This window comes from Ranitomeya imitator, chromosome 5, assembly GCF_032444005.1.
Source record: "Ranitomeya imitator isolate aRanImi1 chromosome 5, aRanImi1.pri, whole genome shotgun sequence".
Taxonomy (NCBI): domain Eukaryota; kingdom Metazoa; phylum Chordata; class Amphibia; order Anura; family Dendrobatidae; genus Ranitomeya; species Ranitomeya imitator.
Genome location: NC_091286.1, coordinates 128,185,850 through 128,198,678, shown reverse-complemented (window position 1 = coordinate 128,198,678; position 12,829 = coordinate 128,185,850). Strand labels below are relative to the sequence as shown.

Genomic DNA, 12,829 nt, shown 5'->3' with positions numbered 1-12,829 from the left:
TAGAATGTATAATAAAAGCTTTTATTTCAAACATTATTTTAACAAGACAAAAAAAAAAAAGGGATGTAAAAGTAGTTAGGAAATCACAAATTATGATACGACGATTGTTCCGGCTGAAAATTTTGGTGCCTGATGGGCGAAGCCATATGTAAAGGTATTGGTGTGTAGGAGTTATTAGGGGGTGGCTGGCCGAAGTGGGAAACGTGAGGATTGTGTCGCATCGATGTCTGACCCTGTGACCAACCATTGAAATTTGATGGCTCTGTCCGCTGTATTGGCCGGGAAGAGACCAAACAAGTGTTCTTGTCCAAATCGCCATCAGTACCCTTGTTTACTGCTTCCAGAATCAGACGCTCTGCTAGTATTCTTTGGTTGTCGTCCATTTTTGCCAGTTTGTCAACCACATAGTGTCCAAACCCCTCTAACGCAGGGCTAACATTTCTTGTCAACACCTTCTTTGCCAGGCTCAATAGTTCATTTGAGGCGTCTGAGGTGGCTTTCCGTTTTCTTTGAACTTGCCTCGATTGACTCCTGGCAGGTGCAGCCTCCACTAGATCTGTTGTTGTGCAGTCCTGTGAACAGTCAAGTGTACTCTCCTGCGCACTGTCATCCTGGGGGGGGGAAAAAAAAAAAAAGTTATGAACCCGGCAACAAAAAGTAGTACCACCATAACCGCATCCAAACTATATATTCGTAGTAGGTAACAAAAAGATTATAATATATTTGATGCTTAGTAATATTCTTTAACCCTCCCTTTTATTGAATACTTTGAACTACACTGTTCTGACTGCTATGGGAACCTGACCAATATTTAATAGTCTAAATAGTCTCAACAAGAGTACATCGGCAGCTTGACGCGATACTATTTTCTATATTGCTTCGATGGTATGGTTTACATATATCTCCATTTCATACATATTACGTTCCCCTTATAATTCTTGACTGCAACAGGGTTACTTATGTGTACATGTTTTTGTAACAACTTTAAACTGATGTGATAATCAGAAGTATAAAACCTAAAATGCAGAGAAAAATTATGTAATTATAGGACACATTGGTGAACTTTCGTCCAAAGAGCTACTTACTTGTTGCCCTTGTGACTCCTGCTCGGCGTGGTTCTCCGAAACTATTGGTTCCACAGGTGCCAACAATCGAAGACACGTTGAAGTCCGTGGCACCTCTTGGTCCCTCAGAAAATTAAGATGCTCAAAATACCACAGTTTTGGCACATAAACTTCTTCAGTGGAAGCTCCGGACCTTGTAGTCTGAAGAACCTTGTTCAGCTCCTTCCTCCAGACCGTGCGGAGCGCCTGGATTTTCTTTTTAATAACTGCTTCGTTAGCTGCCTCATCTGGTGCCTGACGATTGTAAAGCTCAATGAGCTGTAAGTAACCCTCCCTCCTCTTTTCCCTGTTACAATACTCAGGAGATTTTATTTTCCAGAGGCAGGGAAAAGACTGATAAATCTCGATGAAATCCCGGATGAACTCCACACGATTTGACATCTAAAAAGTAATTAAAAAAAAAAATTACATGGTTGACAAAGCGTCCTATTAACAATACTTTTGCCAGTGTGCCAAACGCTTAACAACAGCAGCCACACAAAGCGCTCATGCCTACCATCGCTTCTTCCATCTGCCGCGCCTATAGTCCACCATAACCCAAAACAGTGTACCGCCCGCTTCCCTACAGCAGCCACACAAAGCGCTCATGGTGACCATACATTGTACCATCTGCCACGCTCTAACTCAACAGACACAACCGGTCATAAGCAGTCACAACAGCGTACCATCCGCATCGCTTCAGCGGTGGAACGAAGCGGTCATGCCGAACAAACTGAGTTCCATCTACCACGCTGTAGCCCACCAGTCACGACCAGTCACGACCAGTCACAACAGCGTACCATCCGCATCGCTTCTTCAATCTGCCGCGCCTATAGTCCACCATAACCCAAAACAGTGTACCGCCCGCTTCCCTACAGCAGCCACACAAAGCGCTCATGGTGACCATACATTGTACCATCTGCCACGCTGTAGCGCAACAGACACAACCGGTCATAAGCAGTCACAACAGCGTACCATCCGCATCGCTTCAGCGGTGGAACGAAGCGGTCATGCCGAACAAACTGAGTTCCATCTACCACGCTGTAGCCCACCAGTCACGACCAGTCACAACAGCGTACCATCCGCATCGCTTCTTCAATCTGCCGCGCCTATAGTCCACCATAACCCAAAACAGTGTACCGCCCGCTTCCCTACAGCAGCCACACAAAGCGCTCATGGTGACCATACATTGTACCATCTGCCACGCTGTAGCGCAACAGACACAACCGGTCATAAGCAGTCACAACAGCGTACCATCCGCATCGCTTCAGCGGTGGAACGAAGCGGTCATGCCGAACAAACTGAGTTCCATCTACCACGCTGTAGCCCACCAGTCACGACCAGTCACAACAGCGTACCATCCGCATCGCTTCTTCCATCTGCCGCGCCTATAGTCCACCATAACCCAAAACAGTGTACCGCCCGCTTCCTTACAGCAGCCACACAAAGCGCTCATGGTGACCATACATTGTGCCATCTGCCACGCTCTAGCTCATCACACACAACCGGTCATAAGCAGTCACACCAGCGTACCATCCGCATCGCTTCAGCGGTGGAACGAAGCGGTCATGCCGAACAAACTGAGTTCCATCTACCACGCTGTAGCCCACCAGTCACGACCAGTCACGACCAGTCACAACAGCGTACCATCCGCATCGCTTCTTCAATCTGCCGCGCCTATAGTCCACCATAACCCAAAACAGTGTACCGCCCGCTTCCCTACAGCAGCCACACAAAGCGCTCATGGTGACCATACATTGTACCATCTGCCACGCTGTAGCGCAACAGACACAACCGGTCATAAGCAGTCACAACAGCGTACCATCCGCATCGCTTCAGCGGTGGAACGAAGCGGTCATGCCGAACAAACTGAGTTCCATCTACCACGCTGTAGCCCACCAGTCACGACCAGTCACAACAGCGTACCATCCGCATCGCTTCTTCAATCTGCCGCGCCTATAGTCCACCATAACCCAAAACAGTGTACCGCCCGCTTCCCTACAGCAGCCACACAAAGCGCTCATGGTGACCATACATTGTACCATCTGCCACGCTGTAGCGCAACAGACACAACCGGTCATAAGCAGTCACAACAGCGTACCATCCGCATCGCTTCAGCGGTGGAACGAAGCGGTCATGCCGAACAAACTGAGTTCCATCTACCACGCTGTAGCCCACCAGTCACGACCAGTCACAACAGCGTACCATCCGCATCGCTTCTTCAATCTGCCGCGCCTATAGTCCACCATAACCCAAAACAGTGTACCGCCCGCTTCCCTACAGCAGCCACACAAAGCGCTCATGGTGACCATACATTGTACCATCTGCCACGCTGTAGCGCAACAGACACAACCGGTCATAAGCAGTCACAACAGCGTACCATCCGCATCGCTTCAGCGGTGGAACGAAGCGGTCATGCCGAACAAACTGAGTTCCATCTACCACGCTGTAGCCCACCAGTCACGACCAGTCACAACAGCGTACCATCCGCATCGCTTCTTCCATCTGCCGCGCCTATAGTCCACCATAACCCAAAACAGTGTACCGCCCGCTTCCTTACAGCAGCCACACAAAGCGCTCATGGTGACCATACATTGTGCCATCTGCCACGCTCTAGCTCATCACACACAACCGGTCATAAGCAGTCACACCAGCGTACCATCCGCATCGCTTCAGCGGTGGAACGAAGCGGTCATGCCGAACAAACTGAGTTCCATCTACCACGCTGTAGCCCACCAGTCACAACCAAGCACAACAGCGTACCATCTGCCACATTGTAGCCCTCCAGTCACAACAGTGTACCATCCACTTCGCTTCAGTGGTGGAACGAAGCACTCATGCCGTCCATACAGCGTTCCATCCACCACGCCCAAGCGGTTTACATACCTCGAAGCAGCGGTGCAAAGCGTGGTATATTCAGCGAGGTACAAAATTCCGATGTCCAGGTCCACCAAGTGTCCAAGTACGAAGTGAAGAAAGGAAATTTTGAAAGCAGTGAAGTGGCATTGGGAACAATAGCGCTCAGGTGACAAATTTTCCAACCAATTGTGTGCACAGAACCTTTGGCCTATCACCACACTAACTAGTGGCACAACACGCCCCTTGTGAACAACGTCACGCACAGATTATGCAAAATTTGCTCTGAATCGTCGTGTGTGACACGACCGTACGACTGTCCCATACGACTTCTACATCGCAAATACGTCATGAATTTATCGCTTCAGCGTCGTGCATCGTGTAGTGTGACCGCAGTCTACGATGTTTGAAACGATAATTAAGCGACGATGCAACGTCACAAATCGTGCCGTCGTAGCGATCTAAATTGCACTGTGTGACGGTACCTTAAGGTACACCGACTTTAGTTGTATCCTGCATCAGGTCTTAAACAAAACCATGTTATCCATCCAAACTTCAAGGTCTTAGCAGCACACAGTATAACATGACACTCCATCGTGAACATCCGTTATCTGTCCATGCTTCTTCGCCTATCTTAGCTCACGTAACAACAACCTTTATCGAATCTAAAGGTACCTTCACACTAAACGATATCGCTAGCAATCCGTGACGTTGCAGCGTCCTCGCTAGCGATATCGTTTAGTTTGACACACAGCAGCGATCAGAATCCTGCTGTGATGTCGTTGGTCGGGGCTAGAGGGCCAGACCTTTCTTTGGTCGCTGGCTCTCCCGCTGACATCGCTGAATCGGCGTGTGTGACACCGATTCAGCGATGTCTTCGCTGGTAACCAGGGTAAACATCGGGTTACTAAGCGCAGGGCCGCGCTTAGTAACCCGATGTTTACCCTGGTTACCATCCTAAAAGTAAAAAAAACAAACGCTACATACTTACCTACCGCTGTCTGTCCTCGGCGCTCTGCTTCTCTGGTCTGGCTGTGAGCACAGCGGCCGGAAAGCAGAGCGGTGACGTCACCGCTCTGCTTTCCGGCCGCTGTGCTCACAGTCAGTACAGAGAAGCAGAGCGCCGAGGACAGACAGCGGTAGGTAAGTATGTAGCGTTTGTTTTTTTTACTTTTAGGATGGTAACCAAGGTAAACATCGGGTTACTAAGCGCGGCCCTGCACTTAGTAACCCGATGTTTACCCTGGTTACCGGCATCGTTGGTCGCTGGAGAGCGGTCTATGTGACAGCTCTCCAGCGACCAAACAGCGACGCTGCAGCGATCCGGATCGTTGTCTGGATCGCTGCAGCGTCGTTTAGTGTGAAGGTACCTTAAGATGCACAGGAAAACAAACAAAGTCAATTTTACAGCTGAACTTCAAAGCCTATGTGAACACACACCTCCCTACCTATATTAATTTAAGCAACAAATCAGATCATCCATGGATGTGACTCTAATATCCTGTGATCTGTGTTAAGGTACTGTCACACTAGACGATATCGCTAGCGATCCGTGACGTTGCAGCGTCCTCGCTAGCGATATCGTCCAGTGTGACAGGCAGCAGCGATCAGGCCCCTGCTGGGAGATCGCTGGTCGGGGAAGAAAGTCCAGAACTTTATTTCGTCGCTGGACTCCCCGTAGACATCGCTGAATCGGTGTGTGTGACACCGATTCAGCGATGTCTTTGCTGGTAACCAGGGTAAACATCGGGTAACTAAGCGCAGGGCCGCGCTTAGTAACCCGATGTTTACCCTGGTTACCATCCTAAAAGTAAAAAAACAAACACTACATACTTACCTACAGCCGTCTGTCCTCCAGCGCTGTGCTCTGCTCTCCTCCTGCTCTGGCTGTGAACGTCGGTCAGCCGGAAAGCAGAGCGGTGACGTTACCGCTCTGCTTTCTGGCTGCCCGGCGCTCACAGCCAGACCAGAGAAGCAGAGCGCCGAGGACAGACAGCGGTAGGTAAGTATGTAGCGTTTGTTTTTTTACTTTTTAGGATGGTAACCAGGGTAAACATCGGGTTACTAAGCGCGGCCCTGCGCTTAGTTACCCGATGTTTACCCTGGTTACCGGGGACCTCGGGATCGTTGGTCGCTGGAGAGCTGTCTGTGTGACAGCTCTCCAGCGACCAAACAGCGACGCTGCAGCGATCCGGATCGTTGTCGGTATCGCTGCAGCGTCACTATGTGTGACGGTACCTTAACTCTTATCATTATAAATTCTATGGAAAACTGGAGCTAAAAAAACAAGTACCAGTAAATAAACCTCATTTACTTAACAGGGGGTCTTATAGAAAACAGCAAACAACCAACAACTAACAAATCCTGTTATCATTGCAGTCACAATGAACCGCAGATAAGACCCTTCTGCCTCCTGTCTGGTCCTCACTGGTCTAACAATACATTACAATGACAAAAGAGCAAACTTAGCAAATAGAAGAAGAGTAAAAGAAACTTAAACAAAACAGACAATCAGAAAGACCAGAGGCAAGACTGAAACTCTGAAAACTGAGTTTACATCAAGGCCTCACTAGCTTCCCTGGTTGTAATCGGCCATTTTGAGGAGTCTGCCCATGGCTGGTCACAGACTGAGAGAAAATGCCATTATGTCTGTGAAAATGCCTATGCTCCTTGACAATATTGCTAGGCCCCTCACAATTACTTGTGCAGTAACAGTTCCTTGCAATATGTCCAAAGTGACCACATTTAAAACGTTTCACAGAATGATATTTCCTCTCCTTCATTGTACCCGGCCAATTGCAGTACCTGGCAATATGGCCGGAGCCAGCACAGGCATAACATCTAACACATGCCATGCCTAATTTAGGGGCTCGGACAGAACATACTTCTTTCTGTCTGGAACTTTTAAACTCTTCCATTACTAAGGATGCACTCTTAACAATGTCACGTTTGAACTTTCTTTGTAATTTAGACAGCACATATCTGTCATTACTTTTCGTTATTGGATCAAAATGTGATAAAATATTTGATCCCTCACCTGTTCTATCACTCCCCCCTTTTTGCCCTGCACAGGGCACAATTGGTCGGGGATCTGACCTTGTGATCATAGACAAAGAGAAGGCCAGCACCACATTTGAAAAATCATTGATGATATTTTTCAGACTAGTAATCAGTTGTGAACCGATGTCCAGCTCCACACTGCACTGATTGATAATGGCATCACTAGCTGCTGCCATTTTCTTCACAGCTTTAATCACAGCCCCAGACTGAGTCAGCTGTGCTTCCATATCAACACAATGATTTTTCATTTTCAGCAGTTGTGATTCAAGGCTAGCAATCTGCTTTTCTCTATCTACATTATACTGATCGTTCTCTACCAGTGGTGTCTGTAAGGCACACACTCTCTGCACATTAGTAACACAACACTGGCAGTGGAAATTTGCGGAATCTGCATTACACAGGGATTCCTCATACACACATACATCAGTTTAACTAACATTTGTAGTCGTTTACTTGATTTATTCAAGACCGACAGTCTCTCTATGCACATGCTGTCCTGCCTACATGCTTGTTCCAATAGGGTAGACCACAGCATTTCTGAAGATTTGGGTACAGTGGGGGTTGCTGGATTAAATTTACTGTGCTTTGCTAATCTTTTAAGGGTTGATAAGTCCATACTCACTCTTCCTGAAGCCATCTTGGTTGTCCTTCTTGTCCCTTCTCTGCTGCTTGAAAAAGGTCCTTTTACCTCTGGAACGCCTTTTCCTGACCAGCTTGGCTTTACCTTGAAAACGACTATGACTCTTTGGAAGATTGGACTGGTAAAGATCACCCCTAACTCTCAAAGATTACCAAGCAAAGGAAAAAGAAAAAAACGTTACAAATCAGAAGACTGGGTTCTCTGTTATTGATTTTGTTCCATGTAAAGCTTGTATTGAAAATTGTTATGGTCTGAGAAGACTCATAAGGGTGAACCCACAGGACCGTGACAGCGAACCTCCCCAGGGCGAGTAGACCAGGTAAACCACCCCCAATACAGGGAGCGTTAGGAGCAGACCTAGGGGAGACTACTGCTACAGCAGCTGGTACCCAAGAAAGAAAGAATGGTAAAGTGTAAATACAAACCAAAATGCTAGGTGAGGACAATGGAACACGGACGAGAGTGAGACAGCAGACTGGAATGGCAGGAACTCAGGTACACAGGAGGAACGGAGGTAATGGATGGCCAGGACGGAATGCAGGGCAAAGATACTGGAACACAGACGAGGGTGAGACAGAAGACTGGAACGGCAGGAACTCAGGTATACTGGAGGGATGGAGGTAATGGATGACCAGGGCTACCAGAATAACTAGAAGAGAGACAAAGGTCAGGCACAAGACAATACACAAGGTAAAATGGAAGATACACAGAAGAGTACGCTGAAAGGCGAGAGGGCCAGAGACACTTGCAAAATACAAATGATAATCAGGCACCGCCAGGTGGAAGAGGCTGCCTGATAAGCAGAACGGTAGCATACCTTCCGGATCAGAGTCCTTCAGAAGAATAGAGCAGAGCGGAGAGAGCGGAAGGAGCGGCATGAATCATCGAGCTAAGAGTATATGTGCACCGTGAAACCCAGTGCGCGCACCCAACCAGAAGCAGAGGCCGGCTGCGCGGGCAGGAGAGAAGACGCCGAAGAAGGAGCGGGACCGCGTCGGGACGCCATGGAGCGGTATGTATGAAAAGGCACCCGGGAAGGCGGCGGTGATGGCGTAACAAAAATCTGCGTCACCCGTCTGAACTATCAGTGCTCTGAACGCACAGAATTACACAACAGTTCAACCTGTATCAATGTAATCTGTCCACGTCCCTCCGGCCTGATCAGTTCACAGACGATGACCAGAAATTCAAACAGCAAAACATGTTAAACAAAATCTAAACAGTGGGCCTGTAGCTTGTCATTGTAAAAGGGCATGGTTTTTCCTCCACAATTTACTAAACCTTATAGTTACCAAAGGAGAATTTCTCCTTACACCTCTATTGAGATCCGATATTAACTATTATCGCCAAACTTGACTATTAAAAATTAATATCCACTTAATACGCCTCAACATTATCTTTTCCTTATGCTATATACTAACTGAGACAAAACAGTGTAACAATAAAGGGTATTTATTACACACACACAAGTCTGCAGTCTATAACATACATATATATTTATACCCAAGCTGGCGACTATAAATATATAAATATATGCAATTATACAGATATACAACTCTAATACAGTAATATCACTACAGTATACAGTGATATCCAACAATATCACACAGTAATAACCCACAATAGCCAGTAATATCACAGCAATCAATTAACTGCCCGATTACCCAAATCACACATAAAATATCAGCCCTCCCACCTATGGCTAGTTAACCCTAATGAATAGAACTGGGCCTATTAAGAAAAGGGGATACAGAGTATACTTAAGCCATGTGGGTCCATCATCATTCCAGGCAATGCAGGCAGAGCAAAAGAGAGAGAGAACCACCTGGCCTTGTCCCTTATATGTGACCAACTAAAAGAGGTGTGTCCAGCCCCAGGTGTGGGGGATGAGGTCACGGTCTATTGTCCACTAAGATACATCCCTTCAGTCCTAAATGAAACTTGTTTTTCCAGCTCATGGCAGCTTTGTTTTACAGCATGCTGGAAGGGGGTCTTTGCTACTTGTGGCATACATGTATATATAAATGTGTATATACATAAAACATGCAGTAAAAACATATCTCTATATAGAGATATACATTTTGGGGCATATCGCTTCTTCTACATTCCCCCTGTGTGTGCTGGGATTTATTTGCCTATTTAACCCTAAATATAAATTGTGACAATTCAACCTCATTTACTTTCACAATGTATCTGAAAATATAAATGTTTTATTAAAGGTAGACATTTACCATATAGACTAAATGCAAATATATATAATTGGATGTAATAAAATAGTGATTTATTTGATTTACTTATGCATGCTTTATGCTATTCATGCTTGATACATTGTAATGGTTTTAGCAATGCATGTTAGCACTAGACATGGTGGCGGTTGCAGGTGGAACTGATTAGTTTTGGTACTGACAAGTGACTATCTGTTTGTTCCAGCTGTTTATGTTACATTGCTTGTATGCATTGCTTTCCACATGTATAAGTAATTTTGTAGCATAATATGTCGTCCTGATCTACCCTATGACTGTTACTTTCTTTTGGGATCACATTATTTTATTACATCCAATTATATATATTTGTATTTAGTCTATGTGGTAAATGTCTACCTTTAATGAAACATTTATATTTTGAGATACATTGTGACTCATGTTCTCCTCATATTTGATTTCTAAAAGATATAGTTGTTTTATCACCATATTATGAGAGCAGCAACTTTTTTTGCCAAAAGAGTTGTGTTAGGGCTTGAGTTTTGCAGAATGGGAACTTTTTATTGGTATCATTTTTGAGTACATAACATTTTATTATTTTAATTCAGATTTTTTGAACAGAGAATGAACATGTATGTGTCACGGTGGCTCAGTGGTTAGCCCTGTAGCCTTGCAGCGCTGGAGTCCTGGGTTCTAATCCCACCTTGGACAACATCTGCAAGGAGTTTATATGTTCTCACTGTATTTGTGTGGGTTTCCACCGGTACTCCGGTTTCCTCCCATACTCCAAAGGCATACTGATAGGGAATTTAGATTGTGAGCCCCATCAGGGACAGTGATGATAATGTGTGCAAAACTGTAAAGCGCTGCAGAATATGTTAGTGCTATATAAAGATTATTATTATTATTATGTGTCGTGACTGTCATACAGGCCCCGACACATGCAGCTGCGGAGCCGAACAGTTGATCAGCCGGCGTGATCCAGGGAGCCGAGTTCCCTCTGCAGCTTATTCGGTAAGTGCTATAACTTACCGAATAAGCCCTGAGCTGATCAAAGTCGCTAATCTCTATTGAAGAGTTAAAATATATATTCATCACTTTATGTACAAAAAGCACAGACTGTATCCACCATATCAAATCAATTTTTTAATTATTTGTGATTTCATTAAATTTTACTGAAAGTAGATAAATAGATTATGACTAATGCTCATCTGATGATTTTAGTTTGTTTTCATTGAAAATTAAATCAAATAAGCACATGATCATTTTAAAAAATATTTTCCAATCCCAATATGTAAAGTCCTTTGTTAAAATGGTCTCCTGATTGCTGGGTTGTCCATTGCTTGCACTGCCAGTGATCAAGACTGACCTGGCAGGGATCAGGAGTCATCTGCAAGTACTTTCTTATGCAGTTAGATAAACTAAATGACAGTCTATGAGAATGTTAAATTATATGAAGGAAAAAGCTTAATTTAGGCTCGGTACAGGAACAGATTGCGCTAAGCCTAATACAAGAGCATGATGACCCACACAAAGAGGCTATTGGTCTCAATTCTGGTTTATAAATGGGATTCCCTTATTAACTTAGAATAGATACCTTGTCCCAAATGAAAACCCGGCCATTTGCATTCTAAGCACTGACACTGATTTTTATTGATATCCTAAGATGAAGCTATCATCAGAAAATGTTTAAATCAAAATTTTATATTATTTTTTTGTATTAATTTTTGGCAATATTTATTTCTATATCACAATCTGTATTAAAATAAAACGAGTAAGTTTTGCAATTTTCAAGCCAGCCAGTAAGGCTCTTTTTACTGTAATTTCCTGTTGTTTCAGGAAATAATACATATACATAGCCACAATAAACAGACTCAGACATTTCCTATTGTATTAATGTATCTAATGAACCTGTGCATTGTAAAAAGAAGGGGAGAAGGGGGAGCTGTAACATCAAGTGTTGTGGCTGATGAATCTGTTCCTGTGTTATCAGCTGTGTATAGAGGTGTTATCTGTCATTGAAATCTTGCGTCTACTGATTAGGAGACTGCTGAAAAATCCTCCTAAATAGATAAGAAGTATGCGCCTAAAAACGCACTAATGGAAATTGTAAGATTAATCATTTTGATTTTAAAAGATCATGAAAGGAAAATACAAATATTGCTTTTTTTGTAATTGCTGTACATATTAAAAAAATAATTTAAACATTAGGTCATTTTCTAATGATTTCTCCTCCTTTACTGTCGAAGTTACCATCATAGTTTGCCAATATGCTGGTGATGGTGTTTCTCTATGTAACATTCTCTTAGCATTGGGCTAATTAGTAGAAAACATCAAAATTATTCAACTCTCATTGTAAATTATGTTTAGTAGCAAAATGTACAAACTTTCTTTTGTTTGTAAATCAATAAAACAAGGACAACTAAGTAACTCAATACATCTAATATAAAAAGAGGTTTCTCAAAAGTCAATACCATCATTTTTAATGACTTGTAATCTTGGTATCTTAGTATTATCCATCCCATTTATGAGAAACATCCTCAGTACATTAGAGAATTAGTGATTGAGCACTAAAATACTCCAATGCCTGGTCGTATGATCAGATGGGCTCGATTAGAGTAACGAGTATAATGAAAGTCAATGGGAAACTTGAGCATTTTTCTGGAAAACCCTATCAGAAGGGCTGGGGGTGGGGGTGGGGCAAAAAATTGCTGAAATGGATGGAAACCGTGCTCAAATAGAAAAAATGCGGGTTAAACCCATAGTTGACCAGGAAGGGAGACATTCCCGTGGACTGACTCACATGACCATTGAAAGCAAACTCTGCCATGGGTAATGTATCACATCAATCATCCTGTTTGGAAGATGCCAAACATCTCAGAATTTGCTCCAAGAACTGGTTAGTGCGTTCGGTTTGCCCATTAGACTCCGGATAATAGACAGAGGAAAAAGACAGAGTGATTCCCAAC

At 44.3% G+C, this 12,829-nt stretch overlaps 1 protein-coding gene across 1 annotated transcript; it reads right to left on the bottom strand.

The window, feature by feature from the left end:
* On the bottom strand, positions 1–1,897 carry LOC138681547 (uncharacterized). Its single transcript, XM_069769139.1, has 2 exons — positions 1,086–1,897; positions 1–611 (listed from the first exon to the last, which is right to left on the bottom strand). Exons 1-2 carry the CDS (start codon positions 1,503–1,505, stop codon positions 84–86), a joined length of 948 nt encoding a protein of 315 aa, XP_069625240.1. The 5' UTR covers positions 1,506–1,897; the 3' UTR covers positions 1–83.
* Between the last annotated feature and the right edge of the window lie 10,932 nt (positions 1,898–12,829).

Excerpts from the sequence above, each read along its gene's own strand:
- LOC138681547 (XM_069769139.1), bottom strand. The coding sequence starts at position 1,505 with ATGTCAAATCGTGTGGAGTTCATCCGGGATTTCATCGAGATTTATCAG. Across the intron at positions 612-1,085 it reads AGGAGTCACAAGGGCAACAA|GATGACAGTGCGCAGGAGAG; the intron begins GTAAGTAGCTCT and ends TCCCCCCCCCAG.